A 27,121-nucleotide genomic window follows, 5' to 3' on the forward strand; every position below is an offset into this window, starting at 1 on the left:
TAACATACTAAAGCACATGTGCTTGATTATAGTTTTCACTGTAATGTGTTACTCGATATCACATTTAAAGTGAATATATTTTAAATGTGAAACTTCGTCATTACAAATGCGTATTTACAAATATATTTAATTGCATAACATACAACTTTCAATAGAATTTACATTAAAGTAGATTTTAGTTTGCCATAAATGCTTGTCAGTACATTCAGCAGTAAATTTTAACCATATTTCCGTGACAATATATTTATGAAATTTCATATAAAGATGTACTTAAGTTCTACTCTTAAGCGCTCTTAAGTAAAAAAAAAAAAAAAAGTTATATAAATTTAAACTTTAATACATTTCATACAAGTGTCTGGAAACATTACATTCAGTTCACTCTTTGTTTAAAGTATATTATTTCCTTAATAAGTACTCTTTTAAAAGTGTACTTAAGTGTACTTTTTTTTTCAGAATGGTGGGCTTTAAATGAAAAAAGACTGTCCTCTGCTGAAGTGTACAGACGTTGTCTTGAGTTGGTTCATGGGAAGTGTCTCTCTCAGGTGAACTGAGGGGAAAGAGAGCGTGCACAGGTGAAGGATCATCTCCACGGACAGCAGTAGCTATCCACAGAGCTAAACTGAAAGATGGTTGTGCGGTTCAGCTGCTACTCATGAATGAACATTCCCATTATGACCCTGCTGTTACACACACTCCCAGCCAAATATATAAACAGAGTGTACGACCCTAATTTAGCTGCACATAAACATCAATCTAATGAGCATTCAACATCTGAGTTCCTTTTTCCCAACACATAAATACAAATTATATGTGAGTGTGCAAGCCTATTTAAGTACCATTTATAAGAATTTTCCGTCCCAAACTCTCTTTACTGAAAGGCAAAACATTCTCATTACTGTAATAAAAACAAGCAAACAATATCTTCTTTGATTTTTAAGTTATTTACGCATAATGGTAGTATTGCTTCTAAAATTAGAAATTTAGAGATCGTCTTCACATCAGTGTTCAAACCTTGATGCCTTTTAATAAATTTTTTGTTCTTGCCTGGTTGCATTTAGTTTCTTTCTGTTTCTTTAGCAGCTGAAAGGGATGTGTATTGTGTAAAGGTGGAAGCGGTTTCCCCACTCTCCGTCACATAAGAATAAAAAGGACAGTGTCACAGAACACATATGCACTTGAGCCCAGATGCATCCAACACTCAGATGTTAATGATCTGTGATTGTATTGCGAGGTGAGACTCTCCTAACATCACTCCTTGTGTGACGTAACACGCAGCTGGAGGACGCTGCTCTTCTGCTGGATTCCTGCTCGGTTTTGAGTTCTGGATGAATGCTTTTGTCACATGCATTGCTGTAATACATACAAAGGCAGTTTCTATTAGTCTCAAGAGCTTATTTGACTCAGAAAACACTGAAACGTGTCCTATCATCATTTACCAGTATCCCACAAAAGCGAATATTTATCTGGGCTCTGATTGACTTCACATGAGGAAGGTTTCGTTGCTCTGGTTTGGACACCATCAGGCAGCAGCTCAGTTGATTTTAAGAGATTTTAAGAGACTGTATGAGTTTTGACCACAATGATCCAAATCACCAGGGTTTCCCAGCATGTAATTTTATTGGACACTTGAAACCATTTATTTCATGATATAAATATCTTAACCTTACAAAAAATGGCCCTGTGTGGTAAAGTGATGGCAATACCATGGTGCTTTAATAAAAAAGATGTAAAAAAAAAAAAAAAAAGCTTTATTCTCAAAAGTACAAACATTTACATGGTGCTTGCATTAAAACAAGAATAAAATACTATTAAAAATTAATGAATTATAAAAATGAATCTAAATATATTTTTAGATACATGAAGTGAACAAGTGACATATATAGTGTATATATAATAATATTCTTATATTGTGTATGTTTTATATACACACTATGTATCATTTGTCTAAATACGTTTACATGAATTTTTTTTATTATTAATTATTAAATGTAGTATATGGTAGTTTAATATGGCAATCCTTGTCAACTACGGCATCAAATATTATAAATATTTGATACTGTTACTATATACTAAGGCATTTCAAAGAATTTCAGGTTAATAAAAGGGTCAAATGCTATGTAAAAAGGCTGTGAAGGTCCAAAACCTTTTTTTTAAAGGTTACAAATAGCTAGTTTTATTTAATCTATCACTTTTTTTTCATAAGCTTGAGAACACTTTTTGTTAATTAATGTATGATGCTGAAATTGAGGAGATTAAGTAAATGTTCATATAATAATAATAATTATTACTATTATTTTAAAGTTCCCTAAAAAGATATCAATTATTATTTACCTCTTTTATAAACGTAAAGCAAAGAACAAATGCTAATATTTTAGTCATATTTTAATGAAATTGTATTATTTTATAAAAGAAGAGGTGTTTGGGCAGATGGATTAAAATAGTGTACAAACAAATATCTCGAGTCTGGGGAAACTGGGTTATGAATAGATTATAAGCAGGATTGATTCACGTCTTTACTAAAATTAATTCGCTTTCAGGAGCGCGCGCCGACTCTCGCGAGATTTGAGTTTGAACTGATATCTGAGCAGCAGAGCCAGACCGAGGCCAGTGAGTCAGAGCGGAGGACGGGACACAGGACGGCCCGACTAAACAACTCCCTCAAGTAGCCTTCTTCTGACACTGCATTCGGGGTTTTTCGCCTTTATTTGTCACCTGGAATGAAATGCTTTTACGCGGATGACTTGAAAGGTGAGTCGCCGTTGTATTTGGCGAGATAAACGGCTAGTTTGACGGTTTGGCTAACGGTCGTGTGTTCGCTTTCCAATTCGCTCATGCTGGCGGACGTGAACGCGAACATTTAAGTTACGCTTTTATTTCACAAAGACGACTCTCACACTTGTCGTATTACAAAAAATAACGCCTATTAGTTGGGTACGCCCGCTAGCTGGCGTCTAGGGTCGTAAAATCGCTTGAAGGGGCCTGTGTCCGACATTAGATGGACCTACAGTAGACATGTAAGTAGTATCTAGCAAACTAGCATTGTCCGTTTGTTTCTGCTGCTTCAGTTTATATTCACAGCTCCGTGAAGTCCGTTCAAATGTAACCAAGCTTTACCATTGCCATTAAATGTCACTAAACCTTTGATCTGCGTTAAACACACGGATAAGATTCTTTAGGTCCTTTGTTAGTGGCTTGGTGGTTTATTTAGCAACATATTTCACGTCAAATATGACTGGATAGTTAAAGACTAGCGTTACATAATCAATCAATAAGTCGAATTGTAGTCATTGTGTGCTTCGTGTTGAGACTTGTAAACATGTTTCTGTTGCATATTGTGAGTAATGAAATGGTTAACCCTTACGAACTAGTACAGCTCTTTCTGAAAGTGAGGATTCAGATGTTAGTAAATGCGTCATCCAGCCTCACAGTTCAAAGGGTGATTGAGTTTGAGGATTGTCCCCATCTTACCCAAGAGAGTTGATTTTAGTAATAGTGAGACTGAGTTAACTCGTTTCTGGGATCTTGACTGGAAACCTCCCACTACTGTTGTCTAAAACTAAGTTTTGGTTAATCTTAGATCTGTGGAATCTGTTGGCTGAGAGATGTTGACCTGTGTCTGGTGTAGATGTTGATTCAGTGTACACTGAGTATCAGTCTTGAGTCGATTTTAGAGATGTGAGATAAAGAAACGGGTGTTGGGTAAGGTGAGTTTTCATCATTCTGCTGGTGGTGAAATAGGGGATCAGCATTTGATGCAAGTTCTGCATGGAAGCAGCATATCTTTAGTGTCTACCAATGTGGTGTGATTTTGATCCGAAACCAAGGGAGGAACAGATCATTTTGAACCCTACAGCACCAGCAGATGTCCACAGACATTTGTCATAGTGAATGACATAGTATTTTTGAAAGTGAAAGAAAATAAAAGAAATTGGCACAAAATAGACATTGGTCCTAAATTATTACATATCAAATTATTATAAAAAAAGAATATAAATTTATATATAACAAACAAACAGACAGTGTGTGTGTTTTATACATTTATTAATAAACATTTGATAAAATACGAATTATGTATTTAACTTTGTTTATGTAAGTATTTATTAAGTTAACCATTTCTGAGAAAAATATAACTTTCATGTATTTGTGTGTGTGTGTGTGTGTGTGTGTGTGTGTATACACCCACACAAATACATGAAAGTAATAGTTTTCTCAGAAATGGTTAACTTAATAAATACTTGCATAAACGAAAAAGAAACGCACTTATTTGTTTATATAAATATGTCATAAATATACCACTTTAAGTCGGTAAACATTGATAAAATATTACTTGTACTTGTATATCTTATATGCTATTTATTCATATGTATATGTAAGTTATATTTAAGTTAGTCATTTCTGATATTTTATGTATTTTGATATATAAATATCACTTTATACGTTTATGTAAATATTTATTAGAAATATTACCAAATTAAGTCAAACTTTCAAGCGAAAAGTCTGTTACTCTTTTATTAGGATGCCTGTCTATGATTGCATTTGAAGCAGTCTTTTATGTAGGACCAGGATTCAGATGTCCTCAATCTGAATGTCTGGATGATCTCATTCTGCCACAGGTTATTAGACCAGATTTAGCATATTGGATGACCACAAATGTAGCAGAGGACCTGTTTGAAAAGATTGTGATGAAGTTCTTTGGGGGAAAAACAGTGTGACACTGAGATCTGTGTGTATTTATCTTGTTTACAAATTCCCAATGGTCTTGTTCTTGACCTTAATCAAAGTCTTGGGCTTGTTTCTCTCTGCGTAGCTGGACAACAGTGGGTGCTTTATACTTGAGCTGGAAGTGCCATGAAATCAGGTGGCTTACTAAACGTACACCAAACTGAGCTAACAAGAGTTTGTGTGTTTTGAAAGCCAGACGTGCCCCAGGATGGCAAGGGATGTTGTTGTAGTATTTCTTTAGCCAATGTGTGTTAACACTGCAACACAGGAAAAAGTTTTCAGTGAAATGAAACTCAAATTCTTTTCTGCCTGCCGCAGGTATCTGTGTGTAAAGCATGTCTGGTAATGTAGTTGATGTTCTTTGTGTGTAGAGGTCAGGTCCTCATTAAATGGTCCACAGTGTTTATGCATGCTTTCATCGTAAGTACGTCCCCACAATGCAGTGGTTTCAAAGAACTCCCTGCAGAAACCACTGAAGTAGAGCTGCACAATTCTGGAGAAATTGAGAATCATGTTTCTTTACTGAAGTTCTGTCAATTTTAATTGCTACCGAAGAATATGATCGAGTAGGTTTTTTAACTTTTAACGTTATACCATGTTGTAGTGTCATAAGTTTACATGTGCTTATGCATAGCTGTTTTCTTTATGTTCTGTGAAATGCCTTTCTGTGCTCTGGCTGCATTGCTGTAAGGGAGTGTTTCCTCTACTGCTGTGGTGGATTTCTTGTGAAACTGTGTTCAGGAAATTCAGGGAGACACATGTTTGGTAAAGGAAGTGTGTACATGGTGTCTATGTAACGCCATTTCTGTGTATTTTAATCTGGTAGGGCTCTATTTTGTGAACTGTAAACAGAAACTGCCCATTGAAAAGAACCAGGAAAATTAATCACATCATGAAAGAGAATAAATGACTGATATTACTGGTTTACTTGTACTGAGTTTTTCCACAAAACATTTGCTTTACGTAATTTTACATGAAAACTGTCATTTCCTAAAAGCTGTAAGATAAATCTGATCCGGACACTTTCACTTTCATAAGAACGCTTTATATCCTGAGATGAAGGAAACATGATGGCAAGTGACGCATTGTTTTGAAAGCCACATGAATGCAGGTGTTTCGATGCGGAGGATTGACTGCTCTATATATTTGTCTCCGTTTATTTGCATCACACTTACCAATGAAGTTTAATTTTAAACTCATGCTTAGAGACATAACGATTAACCATGAGCCAGTTGAAAATCGATAAAAATTTGACTATTCAAATCAGTTAAGACGTTAAACGAATCACGAAACATTTGGTGGAAGTTAGGGATGCTTATTTTAACCGGGTTATCCGTTAACCGACCGTTAAGACAATCAGCTAAACTATTTAAAAAGTCATTTATTTATATTTTTTCAGTAATTTATAAAAATATTTTAAAAAGGTTTGCTGCATGGTTAAAATATGCTACGATTTTAAAAATAACTGCCTTGAAAAATATAGGTTGCCTATAAATCACATTTTATTATTTCATTCAGAGATTAATGCTTATCCGAAAGGTTTACAAACATTATAGTAAACACTGTATACATAGCTAGGCTGTTTTAGTTCCCCTCAACCCACAAAAAAAAATATTTAACAGTATTTAGAAAAGAACCAGAATTAAAAATATAATAAGCTATTTTGCCAGTGGTACACTGATAATGATTAATGGCATAAATTTTACTAGTGTGAATTATTATTTTTTTTTCATATGTTTGACTGACTGTATTTTATAATAATAATGAACAGGCTACATTTTCAAGGTAGCAATGCTTAACTGTATGCGTGCCTGGAGTTTTTTTAAATCATATTTTTAGGGGGGACAATTCTCAGATGGGGGGCTCCTGTCCCCCTGGGATTTCCACCTATGCTGTGGATTTTTTTCTTTTTTATTAATTTTTTTTTGTTGTTGTCTGTGACCTAATACAATTTTGGTCAACCAAACCTCTTCTGGTCTACTATTAGGGGGCAGCCCTTATTAGGGGGCAGCCCTTATCGGGGGCAGCCCTTATATGTTTATTTAATTTATTTTCTTTGTACTCCGAGCTATATTTACTTTGCACAGTAAGTTACCCAATTTGAGCAATAGCCACAAGGGAGTAGTTCACCTGAAAATGTGCTTACCCTCTGGCCTTCTATGATGTAGAGGAGTTTGTTTCTTCATAAGAACAGATTTGGAAAAATGTATCATCATCAGACTGAGAGTCCAAATATCACAATGATCCACAAGACTCACTCTGATGGCACCCATTCACTGCAGAGGATCCATTGGTGAGTAAATGATGTAATGCTGCATTTCTCCAAATCTGTTCCCATGAGGAAACAAGTCATTAGATCTTGTATGAGACTTTTTCAGCTAAAGATTCCATTGCATAAATAAAATAGCTAAAATTAGCCTGTTTGAATACAACCAATTTGTGCGTGTATTGGAAAACATAACATTCTTTTTTTTTTTTTTTTTTTTTTTTTTTATTGTTTAAGGGCATTTTGAGTTTTCAATCATCATATAGAAACCAGCAACAACCACACCTTCCTCTTCTCAACGCAGACATGTGATGCAGTACTAAACAGTCGCTTGCTGTCTGTGTAATGTCACATTGTAATGATTTTTGCATCTTTTTCAGACGGCTTTAAATGTTTTCACATGGCCATTATGTTTGCTGCTTTAGTGCGTGCCTCTGTGATCACGTCCCGTCATTGTTTGGTTCACCTATTTCGGTTGCTGAACATTCGGTGCATCCCTAATATTTACGCTTGATACAGCTAATAAAAAATATTTTTCCTATATATAAAAAAAAAAAAGGAAATCTTGATTTATGTAACTGATTTGAATACATTATGAACAATATTTTGCACTGTTTAATACAGATTACATAATCTGAGAATATTTGATTATTCGACTATTAGGGGGACTCCCTAGTTTGGTTATTGCTTCAGTTTGTCTCCGTGGAGAGCAGCTTGCACAATGAAGTGTGACGACATAACCTGCAACATTCATCACAATACTCTTGTATACTTGTTGAAAAAAGTGGCTTGTTGGAAAATCTGTTTGGGGGGGAAAAAAGATGTGCGTTTGTCGTTCAACAATACAGTTTGTCCTGTTCTATATGTAAACACAGGATACTGAGCTATTTCTGTTTTGTGTCTCTTGGCACAAACGCTCCTGTTAGCCAGAGGTCATTTTGATTGGTTAATATTGTATAAGAGCCATTGAACACTACTGGTTATAGCTCCACCTGTCCTTGTTCAGTCTGCTGTTCTTTCCTGGTTAGATTGGAATAGAGACGGATTATAGCTAACTTGAATAAGCTTTGTATTTTAGCTGCTCAGCTGACAGCAGTTTGAAAGGCGGCTTGGGATTTTGGATTTGGTGGGTCAGGCTTAATATCTGATCAAAGCTTTGTGTGGAGTATAAATATCACTGATCAATGCCATACAAGGCAAAACGTGGTGAGTGACCAGGATGTAGCAGGCCTGAGCGAATGAATGTATGTCGTCATGGTGAGGAAGTCTGTCCTCAGTGAAGAATGCTCCCGGAAATTGCTTTAATAAGCTCATTACAGAAATCCCAATGCATTCTTTGCACATGCCTGCACACAGGATGCTTGCCAGCCTCTGAGGTGTGTGTGTGTGTGTGTGTGTGTCCTGAAGCAGCTGGGACAGTGGCAAGCGCTCTCCCGCTGGCATAATCATCAATTGTGCTGATGAAGAAAAGCCTATTTGGTCTCTTGGTGTACACACAAACTCAGAGCAGATGAACACAGCCTCACAAAATTCCTAGCTGCTGACATCATTTCCTCCCAGGCCTCAGCTGACTGGAAAAGGGGGTGGCAGGGAGAAAAATGAGGGGGAAATGAAGGGTGGAATCCGTTCTACTGTGCTGGCGTGTCTGCCCTGCATGTTGCTTTGACTGCTCTTTCTCAGCCGCTTTGGTTAGAGGGAAACTTCTTAGCTACTTAGCTGATTTACATGGTTCCTTGGAGTCAGACGTTACTGTAGAGGATGTATAAAATCTCCCCATGTCTCATTCATGTGAACTGCTCTTTATGATGCTGGTTGCTGTTTTATGTGAGCTAGATGGTTTCCATATGTGTGAAATGGAGTTACAAATTTGAATGGTACATTCAGCAGGAACCCGGTTTTATGGATAACTCATTTTATTCAGACCTTTTTTACCACTTGAACTATGCACAGTAGACTCCTTTACCATTTTAGAGTTTTAAAAGCCCCTCTACATAATTCATGGAATGATTTTCAATTAAGTACGTTCTTCATCTTCATCTATATATATCTATCTAACCTGTTTTATATATTTTAATATTTGGTCAGTTTATTGATTTGTTTGGTTAACTTTGGATACATTTTCTATTTTGATACCGTGCAGTGCACAAATGGAAGATTCGAGAGATGGTTCAAGTCAGTGCTCAATAAATAAGTTTAGAAACATTTTCGAAAAACAATACGCAGAGTGGACTGCCATAATGCAAAACATTTACTGCAGGCTTCAATGTGGCTTTATTTACGATGAGAAATGTCAACAACATAGGCGATTCTAGCCCAAATCTGTATCTGTATGCATGAGACTGTTTGAATGCCGGCAGAATTCACATTTCTGTTGTAAAAAGAGAAACATTGTGCAGAAGTATCATTTGCTGTTATGCGTGTGTGTCCAAAGCTGCAGGTGCTGTGAGACGCGTGTTCCAAAAAAAAAGAAAAAAAAAACCTGGACGCGCTCCGAGAGAAGGTTGTTAAAATCAATTTCCCAATTTCGTTTTCAAAACTTCTATTGGTTGGACCAATGAATTTGTGCATTAGATTTTCGAACATAAAGTGACAGTCCACACGGTCATGGTTTTAGACTAGAGAGGAGAAGAGATGGGAAAATATTTGGGCCCAGTTTTTCCAGAACTTTGTGCCAAGTTAAAGCGGTGTCGAGCTGTTTTAATGAATTTTTTTAGATTTATTATGGTGCACGAACCCGTATGACTTTGAACAGTGACCGCGAACATTTAGTTTACTGCAGCCGCAGCCATCATTACCAAACGCGAACCGTTGACTCTGACAGTGAATGAGAGCGTATGAGACGAAGCGAACGCACAGGCCATAGTGTGACATCTGTGTAAACATAGATGACTTCACTGGGTTTTTTTTAATTAAGGAAGATAGCCTTTGTTTGTATGTAGGCCTAAGAAATGTATATATTTACAATACTTAAATATAATTAATATTATTGCTTTTGTATTATTTGTTTGAAGAGTAAAAAAAATGGTCGTCGTAATGCAAATTTACAATCAGCAAATCGGTCGGACTAAAAGCAAAAAAAAAAAAATATTTGTCAGTCCTAAATTGTCAGGGTCGGTCGGGTTAAGGCAAACAGGAATATTTTAAAGGATATCCTTAGTCTTTTCAACTTTAGGGATCTTATCTATTCATGAACAGCATGTAACACTCTGAAGAGAAAAGAAAATTGCATTGCACTGAATTTACATCATATGACCCCTTTAACTCCTCCAGTGTTTGCATGAACTCCCCAAGACCCCTTTAGTAAACACACCCCACACTGGAACATCGCTAGTTTTGACATTTACTGTAACATTGTGATAAGTTCAAATTCTCTTCATAATGGCGCTCTAACTATTAAAAGCTAATTGTGTATGATGCATTTTATCATACCAATGAGTAATTCGGGTAATCCCATTGAAATATGCCTCACTGGGGTTCTCCGCTCGCTAATATATTCATATTCCTTAAAGTAGTTTTATGATTGAACGTTTCTAAAAAAAAAAGTACCAGATCTATAAAATAATAATGAATGTTTACTTTAGTTTCAGCCTTGAGGGAAATCAAACATGGGAAACTGTCCTTGATGAGCTAGAAAAATCTGAGTAATGTTCATATAATGTGTCTAAACAACATACCACACTGGTTAGACAAGGTAGGTGTGTTGTGGGAATGTGTTCAACAGTGTCAGCTGTTTTGCATTGCAGCTCTCAAATCAGATTCATTTGATTGTGAGTGCTTTATTTCTCATCATCAGCTCGACCAGCAAATGTCGATCAAAATGAGCAAGAGCTGTTTGCACATACCAGTCAGTGTTATCAGGACTAGACTAAACCTAGAGAGCAAAACAGTGGCGATGTTATCTACACCTAACTTTTGTGTTGAGATTGGATGAACCCTAAATGAGAGTAATGTCTGTTAATGGTATCTTATTTTTCTTGAGTGTTATCAGCTTGCCGTGGCATTTGTCTCAAGGGCTCATACATGTCCTTGCGTGTGTTTTGACAAGTCACCGGAGTGGTATTGGGTGTATCTAAGGTGCATGCAGGAAGTCAGCATTGAACACAACACACTTTAAAACTTATTTCAGGCCAAATAAGTTTAATTATTCGAAGTGTTCCTGCTCCTCCTTCAGTTGTTTTTCAAGAACATGCTGGAACAATCATCTATCTCAGTTTCCTTGTATTACATAAACGCACACATGGAGATCTTGGCATCTGCTGCTAATAATGATCTCTGAAACTTGCTCAGGTCAATCAGTTGAATGTTGAGTGTTGAGTTATTTACACTGTTAAAGAGTTGGTTTCTCATGCTAAACCTTTAAATTAACTCCTTTAGGGTTCTTCTAAGTTTCCACTTCGACTGCAGGAACTCGACTTTTTTTTTTTTCTGTCTTTTCTAAATCTGATAAAACTAAAGACTCTTCAGAGATATGAAGGATGCAATAGTACTCTATAGGTACTCCAGATTAACTTGAGATTGGCAGAAGCTGCGTGTTTGTCCATTTATGTCTCACACATCTGCTATGCTTGTAAGAGTGTGTGGAATATTTTTGGAGCAATTGATTCTCTGGGAATGTGCATCACCAATTCCTATCAGACTTTGTCTAAAAAAGTAAAGTATAATTGATCGTAAAGTCGAACTCATTTGGCTGTCTGCTTCCTTTAAACTCGTGAGCAAATACCCTAGTGTGTTTTGAATGAAGAGTGTGAAAAACCCCAACTGGAAAGTGTGCGTGTGTGTGTGTGTATTTGCACAAGGAGGTTCAAATATTTCAGGTATGGCTTAGAGGCAGCAGAGAGGCTTGTATCACAAAGAAAGAAACATCTAATGCAAATTGCCAAAGAAGCCCAAGTGTGGAAAACACCTTTTTATTATTTTCAAGAGTCATTAAGTAAAGGCCTGTTATTCCTATGACTTTTCATGTGACAGACTGCAGTGTTTTTGGGAAGCTCTGATGATTCATACTAATGTTTCTTCCTCATTCTGTTGAGACTGACACTTTTTATTGTGCTGCATGTGATAAGTTCACACCTTTTCACATGCAAAAACACTTTCTGTGCTAACTAAAGGATCTCGCTGCACCCACAGTGTGGTATGTTTAACCCACACACATTCATTTTGATCTGAAAGTACTTTTTTTTTTTTTTTTTTTTTTTTTGAAACGAGAGCTCTCCCCAGCCTCTAATTTAGGTTTAGTAGTTATGCATGATTTATTGTTATTACTACAATACAAATAATAAGTACAAATAACGTGTAACAAGGACACTGTAAAAAAAAAAAAAACGTGTTACCCAGAATTTTGTAACACATTGTAACACAAGTCCAAAACTTGTTTATAGTTATAAGTACAACAGTTAATGAAAAACCAGTCAGTAATTCCCCTAACCCTTATAAGGTTTCATTTGGGGTTTGAATAAAAGTGGTGATGACTTGCAGTTCAGTGAGTGAGTCAGGTGTTAATTGAGTAACCACTTCCATTTAGTGAAACATTCATTATTAGAGCTGTTCGATATCGAGGACAAATAACATTGATCTGATGCAGTAATCAAATTTAATTTCAAGATTAAACGCTGGAAACAATGTCCATCCAAATATGCGTCTATTTTTATTTCTTGGTAGAAAAAAAAACAACAACCCTCCAAACTAGTCGGTGTAGAACAAATCCTTTACAAAAGTGATGTTCTGTAACATGTTTTATTCAGCATTCAGCAAATAATAGGAAAAATCTGTAATTTACTCATCCTCATGTCGTTACAAATGGTTACAAAACTTTTAGAATTTCTCAAAATATTTTTTCCACAGAAGAAAAAGTAGTTTTTAGTAGGGATGCACCGAAATTTCGGCCACCGAAAATTTTCGGCCGAAAATGGCTTTTTCGGTTTTCGGCCGATAGACTTTTATCACCGAAACAACACGGCCGAAATGTTGTGATGACGCAAACAGAAACCGCGACATGCACGTGCACCTGCATAACGCAGAACACGAGACACTCACTTAACACCAGTGAGAACATTCTCTCTCTTCTTATTCCTTTATTCGCAGAACTAAAGCGTCTCCTAACAAAGAGATTAAGACGGACCACGAAGAAAAAACAAAGAAAAGTACAGTCTTATAGAGTCTGTTAGCACACGTCTCACTGAGATCTTTTCGGATCCTCTGCACTTCATCGCGAATGTGCTTGATCCGTGTTATAAAACCATTGCTTGGATGCGGAAATTAGGCAGCGCGCACGAGAAATGATCCAGGCCGCGCTGGATGCGGAGAACCCGCGTGGAGACGGAGAAGCGCCAAGCGCAGGAGACAGATCAGAGCGCAGAAAAAAAGACTCGTCTCTGCACCAGATGAGTGGCATGCACCATCGCTGTCTGATATGTTCAGTGGAATTCTGCAAGAAAGTGCCTCAAATAATAATAATACGTTGGCTATTTTGTTCTTAGGCTACTATATATATATATATATATATATATATATATATATATATATATATATATATATATATATATATATATATATATATATATATATATATATATTAGGGATGCACCGAAATGAAAATTCTTGGCCGAAACCGAAAACCGAAAAAGAGAAAACCAAGGCCGAAAACCGAAACCGAAACACCGAAAGAAATTATGCCAATTATTAGTACCATTGCATTTATTGCTATGACCGTGTACTAACTTTATTAAAATTAAGACATTGCAATTGCATAAATTAATATTAAAGTTTCAAAGATAATTACAATTACATAACTTATTAAAAAAAAAAAAAACATAAAAATACATAATTACAAATGATGCAAATATTTATTAAGCACATTGCAACAATGCACAGTATAAAATGAAATTCAAACTAAAAATGTATCCCACTCATGTGTATATTTAATAATAATGTACAGGCCTACTGGCCTGCAGAAAGGTTTTAAAATGAACAGTTCTCTCATAAAAACAAAGTGCATTTAGGTGAAGTGCATTTGAAATTTTTCTATGTAGGACTAGAAAATGCATTACTTCTCCAGTTGTCAAGACTATTATCACTTCTGGGGATGGGGACTTCAGACAGATAACCATCTAGCTGTTGAGCAGTTGAGCTTGTCATCTGCCTGACATTTGAGAAATATTTGAGAGAGTGTATTTAAATAGGGCCAGGGCATAAATAAACATTTTTATCAAATTAAAGCAGAAATCTAGCAGAAAATCTAGCATAAATATGGCTACAATCTGATATTATGTATGTGTGTGTATATATATATAGTAGCCTAAAGAACAAAATAGCCAACGTATTATTATTATTTGAGGCACTTTCTTGCAGAATTCCACTGAACATATCAGACAACGATGGTGCATTCCACTCATCTGGTGCAGAGACCAGTCTTTTCTGCGCTCTGATCTGTCTCCTGCGCTTGGCGGCCTGGATCATTTCTCGTGCGCGCTCCCTTATTTCCGCATCCAAGTAATGGTCTTTATAACGCGGATCAAGCACATTCGCGATGAAGTGCAGAGGATCCGACAAGATCTCAGTGAGACGTGTGCTAACAGACTCTATAAGACTGTACTTTTCTTAGTTTTCACTTCGTGGTCCGTCTTAATCTCTTTGTTAGGAGACGCGTTAGTGCTGCGAATAAAGGAATACGAAGAGAGAGAATGTTCTCACTGGTGTTAAGTGAATGTCGCGTGGAGCTCGTGGTCTGCGCTATGCAGATGCACGTGCAGGTCGCGTTTTCTGTTTGCGTCATCACAACATTTCGGCCGTGTTGTTTCGGTGATAAAAGTCTATGGTTAACTGTCTGAAGTCCCCATCCCCAGAAGAGACAACCTCCTTGCCTATACTGGAGAAGTGATGCACTTTCTAGTCCTACAGAGAACAATTTCAAATGCACTTCACCTAAATGCACTTTGTTTTTATGAGAGAACTGTTCATTTTAAAACCTTTCTGCAGGCCAGTAGGCCTGTACATTATTATTAAATATACACATGAGTGGGATACATTTTTAGTTTGAATTTTATTTTATACTGTGCATTGTTGCAATGTGCTTAATAAATATTTGCATCATTTGTAATTATGTATTTTTATGTTTTTTTTTTAATAAGTTATTAAATTGTAATTATCTTTGAAACTTTAATATTAATTTATGCAATTGCAATGTCTTAATTTTAGTAAAGCTAGTACACGGTCATAGCAATAAATGCAATGGTACTAATAATTGGCATAATTTCTTTCGGTGTTTCGGTTTCGGTTTTCGGCCTTGGTTTTCTCTTTTTCGGTTTTCGGTATCGGCCAAGAATTTTCATTTCGGTGCATCCCTAGTTTTTAGAATTAAATTGTGAGTAGATTATTAATTTTTTACATTTCAGAACACTGCAGGTTTGCCGTAAAATTGCCAAAAGGAAATGCATAGCCCAATTTTTTAATATATATATATATATTAGGGATGTCAACGATTAATCGATGATCGATTAATTGTCGATAAGAGATGCAATCGATTAAGGCTATCGATGGTCGGTTAACCGATTCAGTGTTGGGCTGCGTGCGGCTCATGCGCACTCAACACGTGCGAGCGGCTGTGAGTGACGGTGACGATATATAAAAGCATCATCATTCATTCACAATGTACAAATTAAGCTTTTAATGTGATTTAAACTTTAAAGTACATTAAAATAGAAACAACATAAAAGTTCTTCAACATTAAATGCAATAGAAATGTAGTTACTAATCATTTCATCAGATAACTGTTTTATATCGTGCGCTTTGCAGGGCTGCGGGACACAGTGACAGGACAGGTAGTCTATTCATTCCTACAACTTGTTAATTCATTCCTACGAATTATTAATGTGGCAATTGTCCATGTTTCATTAATTTTGTTCCCTAAATAACCCATGATTTAAGTGAAATAAGGGAACAAATTAATAAATCGAACGAATTCTTAATTCATGAAATCTTTAATTTCCCTTCCCATGTTTACCACAGTAAGAGATGCGAAAACAGTTATTAAAAGCGAAAGATAATAAAATAAACCTGGGAAATTAGAGGGTTAGACTATGAAGATTTAGGAAAAGAAACGATGCCTAAATATACTGAATTTGTGGAAATTCGTGACCAACCGGCAAACCAGAACAAAGCCGCGTAAATGAAGACTATGGGGTCCAAAAGCATGGTCGCGATCTAACATTTTCCAGTTAACCTATTATTCCTCTAATAAACAAAGCTTTTATACCACACTTGTCATAATCAGATCTTATCATTTCTAAATAAATAATTGCTGGATTCAAAACAGCGATTAATAGGCGCTGTGACCGACACATTCCTGGAGCATTCACTGCTGTCACTAAACGGTGACGCCGAGCATCGTTCACAAGTTTCTGCATGGACCTGACTAGGGCACAGGTTCTAAGCCCTGGGACAAAATGGGATGCTTTAAGGAAAATTTATAGCCTACTAAGTAATAGGCCCAACATAAAAATAACAATTTGTTTTCATGTTTTTTTTTTTTTTTTTTTTTTTATAGGCTATGCGAAATATATCCGACTTAAATAGGCTAATTAAGATTAACGGATTTAAAACAGAAGTGTGGGCGCTCCATAAGTTCACAAAAAAAAAAAAAAAAAAAAGGATGACAACGCATTCTGTTTGTTTGCTTTATTTTACAAGAGCACAAATCTTCTGTTTTTATTATGAGTGTGCACAAATGAAAGTAAACAGTTTTGCGGAAAATATATATATTTTTTTAATGTCTCAGCTGTTTCGATCGCCCCGGAGCCTGCTGCACACGTATATTCTAGCGATTCAAACTTACATCGCAGTCTGTTCATTATCAAAATAAAATGTCAACTAAACATTAAAAGGTTACACTGGTCAGTTTAAATAGACCGTAGTATACCGGTCCACTCTGCTGTTATGCCAAGGACGTTTTTGCTCATATGAAGAGGATCATCTTTTCCGTCTATATGCGAATGCGTGTTAAGTACAAGCCTAGTTTACATTATAAATAATAGTTTAACATTCAAATACATTGCGAATATGGAAACATTTCGATTTGTGCCGAATGAGACATGAGCAATAACCTCCAAATAAATCTAGCCAAAGCCCCGCTCGCTCATCCTCGTCTGCACGCATGCACTGTCACGATCTAATGTGCTGTATGCCGGATTTTTAAAAATCTGACATTTTCTAGGACAGAATCCAGCAGGATCAAATTAATGTGAGCAACTGTGTTTTGGTGCAGCAGCGCCGATGTAGTTCACTTAATGTGCAGCGCAGTCACACGCGCTCCCCATTTCGGATAATTTTATACAATAATGTCAGTTGAAAACATTGCAATTGTGCTTTAAAATACAACAACGAGCACCACAAAACCATTTAAAGAGGCGCGTTCAGCGTTCTCCGTGCGGGATTGGAAACTGTCAACAAAGTAAAATGACCTCAAAAGTATGGCGCGCTCTCTTCATTTTATCAAATGATCATAATCGCATCTATTCATTTTATAATCCTGCTACTAGCATTTTATTCAGACTAAAACCTCTTTAATTCAAGTGAGAAAGCGTTTTGTGTGTGTGTGTGGCTTTTGCACATCCTGTCATACCGCTGACTGCGTGCCTGCAATAGACGCATTTTGCAGTAGGCTATTATGGTTAACGATTAATCGATTAATTGATCGTTAATTTAAACGACGATCGATCATGGAAATAATCGAAATTTGACATCCCTAATATATATATATATATATATATATATATATATATATATATATATATATATATATATATATATATATATATATATATATATATATATATATATATATATATATATATTATATTATGCATTGTTAATTTTAAATTGTCATTTATTTTTTCCATAAACCATTTTTTTACAGTCTAATAGCATTATTTTTATATTTTTTTAAATTAATTTCTGAACAGTATGGATTGTTAAAGTCTTCTTCTTTTTTATTTTTATTTTTTGCAGAGACACTCCCTAAAAACACCCAGTCACTCTAGAATTATTAATTTCCAACTGGAGCTATTCAAATCATCCAGTGAAAATATCTGTATCTTTTCATATGGCAATATATAGTGCATTGTGTAGGCTTATTGCGCATAAACACTGTTTTTGGTACTACTTTCTAGAACTGTGAATTGATAAAGAAAATAACTAATTGTTTTTTTAATTGCAAATGATTGCACAAAAGAACTAAAATTATTATAAAAAATCTCTAAATATTGTATAAAACGGTATAAAATGTATTTCAAAATGTGGTAATCAGTTTTCCAGTGTTAGATGTGCTGTCTCACTCAGCCATGTCTCTGTTTCTTCACAGATCAGGTCGAGATCCATCCTGGTGACTCCAAACTGACCCGTGTGTCCCAGCTTGAGCCGCCTGGCTCAGAGAGTTCACCGCCATGTCTTAACACCTCACGCTCCCCTCTGAAAACCCTGTCCCCCCTTCCCTCTCTCTCCTCTCCCTCCCCCTCCTCCTCCTCCTCCCCCTCGGTCCTCCCTGTAGGAGCTCCCCAGTCCTCTGGAAACCACAGTGCCTCTTCTGGAGAGATGAGTCTGCAGCAGCAGCAGGGGTCTGAGCGAGACCTTCCCTCCGCCGCCTCATCTGTCAGTCTACCCTCTGTACGAAAGACACCTAAAAAGCGGCGCATCTCACTGCGCTCTCTGTTCCGCCGGCGCTGCGGTGATCCCAAATCCCGTAAGTCACGGGCACTGGCCGCCGGATTGGACGGCATCGCCAGTGTGGAGAGCGTGCACTCGGAAATGTGCCAGCAGCAGGATCACACCTCGGCGCTGTCTGCACCCAGTATGGCCTCCACCTCCTCTTCCTCGTCCTCATCCTCAGCCTCCACCTCTGAACTGCTGGAGTGTCCGCTGTGCCTGCTGCGCCACACCAGAGACCGCTTCCCTGACATCATGACATGCCACCACCGCTCCTGTGCCGACTGCCTCCGACAGTATCTGCGCATCGAGATCTCTGAAAGCAGGGTCAACATCAGCTGCCCAGAGTGCTCGGAGCGCTACAACCCCCACGACATCCGCATGATCCTCAACGACCGTGTGCTCATGGAGAAATACGAGGAGTTCATGCTGCGCCGCTGGCTGGTGGCCGACCCGGACTGCCGCTGGTGCCCTGCTCCAGACTGCGGGTAAGGGCACTTTTATTCAAACTTATGAAACCAGTGCTGCTGTATTTGTAGAAAACATGATGCATTATTTTTCCCAAGGATACTTTGTTTAATAGAAAGTTTAAATAAACAGTATTTGTTTGACACATAATTTTTTTATAACGTTATAAATGTCACTTTTTATCAGTTAAATGCATCCTTGTTGAAATAAAAATACCCAAAGCTCTTGAACGGTGGTGTATATGCAAATGTTGTGTAAAACAGTGTAACATGCGTGTGTGACAGACTGGCGTCTTATGTTTGTGGAGATCAGTGTGGTGGACTTTAGGAATCGAGAGCACATATTGAATCCATGAGTAGCCGAACCTCTCCGCTCGGATCGCAGGTGGATTTCCCTCACTACATGAGTGAGAGAGAGTGGCGCTCTAGTTTTTTGTCAACATAACTGGATGCTCTCTCTCTCTTTAGATATTACAAGTGCACGTATTGCAGTGTGTACAGTGGGCACCGGCCGGCAGAAACATAAATCTGCATCTAAGTGTGCAGTGTTTGCTTGCAGTGCGTTTACATTCAAAATCACGAACTTGAGCAGGCAACAGACACTGTGGGGATGAAGACCACAACTCCCATGATTCCACACTCTGTTTATTTTGGATACGCACCCTCTAGTGGTGAAAACTTCCCTAAAGGCGGTCGCACACCGGACGAGACGCGCCGCGTCGCGTCGCGCCACATGTAGGACAACTCGAGGTATCGCACACTGGACGCGCACATTCTATATGCGTGAGCTCAATTTCGCAGCAAGATGGAAGAGTTTTAACTTCATCTATTATTTTAATTTTAAATATATGATTTTAATTGATAAAAGCTGAGTTTTTAACGTTAATTAATGAAAAGAATCTGTGTTATTATAATAAGTCTGTTATTGTTTTGTTGTATCTGTTGTCTAGGCAACTGTGCTGCTGAAAATGTAACCAAACACTTTGTAATGTTTTAATTGAATGAAACAAGTGTGCTGTACTTTAATTTCAGTTTCAGTTTATAACATCTGGGTTTTTTAATATAAAACTATGCGGATGGCGCTCTGTGGCGCGGCAGAAATTTGAACAGCGTTCTGAGTCGTAAGGGGGTCGCACACCGGACGAGAAGCGCAGCGCCGCGTCGCGTCGCGCCACGTCTTTAAAATTCGAACACATTATTCTCTATGGGAGTACACACACCGGCGGCGCCATTCGGCGTCTGTCCGCGGCGCCCAGCTACGACTCAGAACGCTGTTCAAATTTCTGCCGCGCCACAGAGCGCCATCCGCATAGTTTTATATTAAAAAACCCAGATGTTATAAACTGAAACTGAAATTAAAGTACAGCACACTTGTTTCATTCAAATAAAACATTACAAAGTGTTTGGTTACGTTTTCAGCAGCACAGTTGCCTAGACAACAGATACAACAAAACAATAACAGACTTATTATAATAACACAGATTCTTCTCATTAATTAACGTTAAAAACTCAGCTTTTATCAATTAAAATCATATATTTAAAATTAAAATAATAGATGAAGTTAAAACTCTCCCATCTTGCTGCGAAATTGAGCTCACGCATATAGAATGTGCGCGTCCAGTGTGCGATACCTCGAGTTGTCCTACATGTGGCGCGACGCGACGCGGCGCGTCTCGTCCGGTGTGCGACCGCCTGTAGCTGGGCGCCGCGGACAGACGCCGAATGGCGCCGCCGGTGTGTGTACTCACATAGAGAATAATGTGTTCGAATTTTAAAGACGTGGCGCGACGCGACGCGGCGCTGCGCTTCTCGTCCGGTGTGCGACCCCCTTAAGACTGGTTATATGGTCCAGGGTCACATATGGTTGCATCATGTCACCGGTCCAGCACAATGCTGACATCCTGTAGATGTAAACGGCTGCTCTGGTTTTAACTGCCACAGCTGCTATGAATGCATCGGTGTCTGTTTACTTATTTGTGGCCTGTTTGTTTTGGTACATCAGTCTTAGAAGGAGTAGAGGTCATTTTTAGTGAATGTGTGAGCATTTCTAAACCGCATCATTACTCCGGTCTTCAGTGTCTCATGATCCTTCAGAAATCATTCAAACATGCTGATCTGCAGCCTTTCAGTGTAGTGAACAATTATACTGATTAATATTTTTGGGGAAACCATGATGCTTTTTCAGAATTCTTTGAAAAAAAATTTAACCATAGCATTTATTTGATTTTCCTTACTTCCTTACTTTGATTTATTGCAACATTGCCTTTTTTTTTTTTTTTTTTAAAGCTTTCTAAACTTACTGTCCCAACATTTTGAACCGTAGTCTAAAAATACTTCTTGAATGTGTTGTGAAAGGGATAAATAATTAATTTTAAAGTTGGTTCCAGAGAGTTTTGACTTGTAACTTGATTATAATTGCAGTTATTGGTCAGGGATTCAGCTTTTCCCTTGTTGAATCTTTTTTTGCTTGGCACAGACTCTGAGCCAAATATATTTTCCACATCATCAGAAGTTAGCACGAGCCAAAGGCATAGTATGGTGTTGTGATCAGCGCTTTTGGAGACCTGACACTGGTGACACGGTCACTGTGAATGAGTCTTTTATTATCAGGCCAGTGGAGAGCCTGGCAGCAGATCTTGTCATGCTACGCACTCATCTCTGCACAGATCTGCTCCCAGCTGTGAGAGCACAACCTTTTGAGCTGCCCATTTTCTCCTGTCCTTTCTGATAATCATTTGCTCTTGTTTACTAGTCAAAGAGCTCTCCCCAGACACATTCAGAAATTAGGTACTTTTTAAACCTGTTTCAATGCATCATCAGTGTAGGAAACAAGAACTAGTCTACATGTCATGGCAGGTTTGGTTGCAGTTATATATGTTGAGGTATGCTTTTGATGGGTGATATTTTTGATCAAATGAATGCACCCTTGGTGAGCTTAAGAAGTCTTAAACATGTTTAATGGTTAATTAATGGCTGATAAAGCCATCACAGAAAAATTATGTTTTAAAATTGTACAATAGAGAATGGTTCATTTAAACTGTAGTAGTGTCACAATATAATTAGTTTTTTGTTGTTGTTGTTTTTTATTTACCGTATTTTTCGGACTACAAGTCGCACCCGAATATAAGTCGCATCAGTCCAAAAATACGTCATGACTAGGAAAAAAAACATAGCATTTATTTAGAACCAAGAGAAAACATTACCATCTACAGCTGCGAGAGGGCGCTCTATGTCTTCAGTGTATGCTACAGGAGCACTGAGCAGCATAGAGCGCCCTCTCACGGCTGGAGACGGTAATGTTTTCTCTAGGTTCATTTCTCTTGGTTCATGTCAAATTAATTTTGATAAATAAGTCGCACCTGACTATTAGTAGCAGGACCAGCCAAACTATGAAAAAAAGTGTGACTTATAGTCCGGAAAATACGGTACACTGTATTCAAATAAATACAGCTTTGATGTTACAAAGTGTTGTGTGGACACAGACTGTGTGAAAAGACTCATTTCTCTTTTCTGTTAAAGCCATTTTTATTAGAATTAGAGCCATCAGATTTTAGTATAGTGTGTTCATGGTTAATGTGAAGAGCAGTTGCCTTAATTCTGCATTGTTGCAGGACTGACTAAGAATACACTGTCTTGGAAGACATGCAGTGTTAAAGTCTGTTGAGTGGAAAAGCTTTGTTCCATGTTTTATGTTGTGTGGTGCATGCTGACTTTCTTTGAGCTGTGGAGGTGCAATCTTGTTTGACGTTTGTCCTGGTGCTGTCACTATCCTTATCTTGACATTACTGTATTTCGTTAAGGTTCATTGTAGATCGGACGTCTCTAATGTCTCCAACATTGTGTTTACTCTTACACTCTCAGAGTCATGTAGAAATTTGGGCATCTCCAATTACAAAGGCCATTTGGTTTTTGGAAACTGATTTAAGTGGAGGCTTTTCTCAGATGGAAAACAGACCAAGAAAGTTGACCATCTGGTTTGCACCATGGAGTTCGGTTCTTTTATATCAAATTGTATTGTGTAATTATTATGTCAGTCCACATGCAAACTCTTTCATAAGGTTTTGAGATCCTGTTTCTGTGGTTGGAATAACTGACAGATCATGTAGTGCACAATCAGGATCTATTCTCCGTTTCTTGTGTTATTTTATCACATGATAATGAGTGTTAAAGGCTCTTATATAACTCCTCTGTCTAACACGCACATCACTTAGCATAGTGATCCTGTTATTGTCTCTCATACCCCTTTCCAACGAGGCAGTTTGACTGCTGGTTCAGAGCCAGAGCCTGGTTTCAAAGCACTTCTTTTGTCTTTCGACACCCAAAGCACAATTTTTGAAATGGCAGTTAATCTCGATGGATGCGATAAAGCAAAAACAATGGTGGTGTGAGGAGGAAACAAGCTGATTTCTTGCACTCTGCAGAAGTCCAGAGTAAATTAGAGGGATGTAATCTAGACACTTGCACGAACATGTTGGAATCACTGTAGGTTTGCAAAACCATGATCATTAATAGCAGCGCAACGTCCGCCATTGTTTATGGTGTTTTTGTGTTTGCCACACTAGCGTTGCTGGGAAAGATGAGACGTATTCAGTCACATACGTCCTGGCTCTGTGGTGGGTCTGTAGACCGTGGAAAGGAAACTTGGTTCTTAGAAGGCTTGCAAGTCACACCAACGCCGACCAGCAATAGCACTCGCTCTGAACATGCACCTGGTTCATACTGATGGAAAAGTGGTATCAGATCTGTCCATTTTCCCCTTGTGACTTTCCAACAGCCATTAGCTCTCCAGACAAGCACAACGTCCAGCTCCATTCAATAGGATTGGCTGGTGTAATTGATGATGCCATCAATTCAGATTAGCAGGGCTATTAATTTAGATCGACCTTCATCAACTTGTGTTGTTAACAGATAGCTGCAGCTGTTTTGGGTAATGTGGTCATTGCTCATACTCTCGTTTGGAGATTTGAACAAACATGAAGTATTGGCAAACCGTTAGTTTACTGTAGGAATGCTAATAGAGATGTTCTTGCTTGATGAAACATGTGAGCTAATCAGAAAGTGTTTGTCTGTTTGATTTGACAGTTATGCAGTCATTGCCTTCGGCTGTGCCAGCTGTCCAAAGATCACGTGTGGTCGTGAGGGCTGTGGGACTGAGTTCTGTTACCACTGTAAACAGCTGTGGCACCCAAATCAGACGTGTGACGCGGCCCGACAGCAGAGAGCTCAGAGTCTGCGGCTGAGACCCTTCAGATCCTCATCCCTCAGCTACAGCCAGGAGAGCGGCGCTGCTGGTGAGACCATTAAACACCGACACATACTTCAAATCCACTGGATCTGTCAACTAGTCGTGTTCTCACTCTGGGGCTTTTGGTGCAGACTTGACATCAGAGTTTGGTTCATTTTATTTTTGTAATATCTGTCAGATGTGGGCCTAACCAAAGGCCAAGATATTTTGTAATGTGTGTGGTGTGTGTATATATAGCTGTGTTAAGTCAGTATTTAAGTTAGAAATACTACAGTAATCAAATGTAACAAGCATACACTGATTTTTATTAAAGCTACTAAAATGATTTGTTGATGAGGAGTAAGTGATTTTCTCCTTTTCTCTTGTTGTTTGTATCTAATCTAATGACACATTGTGGTTTGTACCAAATCTTCAAACCTAGCATGAAAACGTCCTAAATCTTGTTAATGTCATCAAGCAGTGGTTTTAACTGCCGTGTCTGTCTCTTTAAGCCGATGACATAAAGCCATGTCCCCGCTGTGCGGCCTACATCATCAAGATGAACGATGGGAGCTGTAATCACATGACCTGCGCTGTGTGCGGCTGCGAGTTCTGCTGGCTGTGTATGAAGGAGATCTCTGACCTGCACTACTTGAGGTCAGTGTCCTGCACAACACTGCAGTGTTCACAATGTAGGGCCATCATTCAGACATCTGAGTTTGATGGCAGTGTTGACTGGAAGTGACAACTGATGAAAGTTACAGTCGTCAGAATTCTCTTCGTGCTAAAGTTACGTTTCTGTTTATTTTCTCTGTTCCTGCCGCAGTCCTTCAGGATGCACGTTCTGGGGTAAGAAGCCTTGGAGCAGGAAGAAGAAGATCCTGTGGCAGTTGGGCACTCTTGTGGGCGCTCCGGTTGGCATTGCACTGATTGCTGGCATTGCTATACCTGCAATGATCATTGGGATTCCTGTGTATGTGGGCAGAAAGGTGGGTGGCTAATCCAAACACTCAGGCTTTGAATGTTGAGACTCAAGGGTGGGGTTTTAATTAGTTTGTTTTTAAACTGATTGTAAGGTCAAAAATAGGATTCATTTCCTCAGATAAGTCATATTTGGTAAATCTACACCAGGTCCATTGTAATGAGCAATGTTACAGTGTACACACCAAGCTATGTTGCAGTAATATATTTTATTTTGATATATTGTGCTTTAAATCTGATCTGACCATTCAAACTGAAACTCCTTTTCATCTGTTTTTATTCATATGAATACTATGAATGTAGTAATATGAATTATATCTGCATATTGTCTTATTTTTTGCCTGTGTGTATAAAGTAGTTTAATAATGTTCATGCATGCTAATGATCCTGATAATAGTGGCTAATCTTTAGACATCAGTAATCATTAGAAAGCCATGACAGTACTGCATTATCAACCTTAACCTGGATTGAGCTCATTGGCACATGGCCCGGGCTAAATTGTTGAAAAATAGACATCAGTTCATTTATTTTAATTTAGCAGCATTTCATGTGACGGCTTCTTTTGTGAACCAGTTTCTCCAAATGCCTTTGTCATGACTACAAGATAATAAGGGCCTTTGTTTTATGTGACTAGAAGAACACCGCTTATTATACACACTTTTAGAAACTGGTGCCAGCATCTTGTTTCATCGGTTTGATGAGTGCTATTCTTACATCGGTATTAATAGATATAAAGATGTATATGTCCAGCAAATAACAGACATTGCAGTATAATTTGTGTACTGCATTTAAGGATTTGGTTTTGCATGAGTTAATGTGCAGCCTGTCTCAGAACCAGTGTAATCCACTGCAAACTGGGTCACTTGTACAATGATTATTAACATTACAGATATGTGCTTTTCATTATGAAGGGATTTCCATAACGGTCTGTTTATCTGACCTGAATCCTAACTGAACACTGCATTATGAAATATGACAACCTACATGTCTTATTGCTCTCTTATCAGCCTTGTTTACTCTGCAAGAGACTCTTGTTAGATCATCGAGTGGAAAATGATGCTAGCATTGAGTAACCAATGCATGATTTAATAAAGAGTAATGAGCAGAGGGATATGCGTTTACTCACTCTCAGTCTCTGAATCCATCTGCTTCAGATTCATAATCGTTATGAGGGGAAGGACACCTCCAAGCACAAGAGGAACCTGGTCATAGCTGGCGGGGTGACGCTGTCTGTGATCGTGTCTCCAGTGGTTGCTGCCGTCACTGTCGGTAAGCAGACGTCTTTCTTTTTTCTGTCTGATTCACTTTATGATTTGAATTGTACTATTATGAAAGGAATAATTAATTTGTTTCTAAACCCATAAGCCTGTATTAAAAGTTGGCAATAAATTCAGCCCCAACCTCTTAAAGGTATACTCCACTCCAGAATGAAAAGTTTGTCATTAATCACTTACCCCCATGTTGTTCCAAACATATAAAAGCTTTGTTCGTTTTCGTAACACAATTTAAGATATTTTGATGAAAACCGGGAGGCTTGTGACTGTCCCATAGACTGCCAAGTAAATTATACTGTCAAGGTCCAGAAAAGTATGAAAAGCATCATCAGAATAGTCCGTCTGTCATCAGTGGTTCAGCCATAACGTTATGAAGCAATACTTTTTGTACACTTTAGAAAACAAAAATAACTCCTTTATTTAACAATTTGTCTCTTTTAATGATGTGAAGTGACAGGACACAAATTGTAAAGTCATTATTATTGTTTAATTG

The 27,121-nt window shown here is 37.9% G+C and overlaps 1 protein-coding gene across 2 annotated transcripts in view; it reads left to right on the forward strand.

Moving 5' to 3' along the window:
- Positions 1-2,548: 2,548 nt before the first annotated feature.
- Positions 2,549-27,121, forward strand: part of LOC127935676 (E3 ubiquitin-protein ligase RNF19A) — a 30,954-nt gene continuing 6,381 nt past the window's right edge. The window contains exons 1-6 of one of the 2 annotated variants that reach the window (XM_052533767.1): positions 2,549-2,748; positions 18,342-19,170; positions 24,232-24,440; positions 24,886-25,030; positions 25,200-25,362; positions 26,509-26,623. In XM_052533767.1, the coding sequence (XP_052389727.1) occupies positions 2,718-2,748; positions 18,342-19,170; positions 24,232-24,440; positions 24,886-25,030; positions 25,200-25,362; positions 26,509-26,623 (1,492 nt within the window). In that variant the 5' untranslated portion in view covers positions 2,549-2,717. The remainder of the gene's footprint in view (positions 2,749-18,341; positions 19,171-24,231; positions 24,441-24,885; positions 25,031-25,199; positions 25,363-26,508; positions 26,624-27,121) is intronic. The other variant, XM_052533766.1, reaches the window with a different exon arrangement.

The sequence above is a fragment of the Carassius gibelio genome, chromosome A19 (genome assembly GCF_023724105.1).
Source record: "Carassius gibelio isolate Cgi1373 ecotype wild population from Czech Republic chromosome A19, carGib1.2-hapl.c, whole genome shotgun sequence".
Classification (NCBI taxonomy): Eukaryota; Metazoa; Chordata; class Actinopteri; order Cypriniformes; family Cyprinidae; genus Carassius; species Carassius gibelio.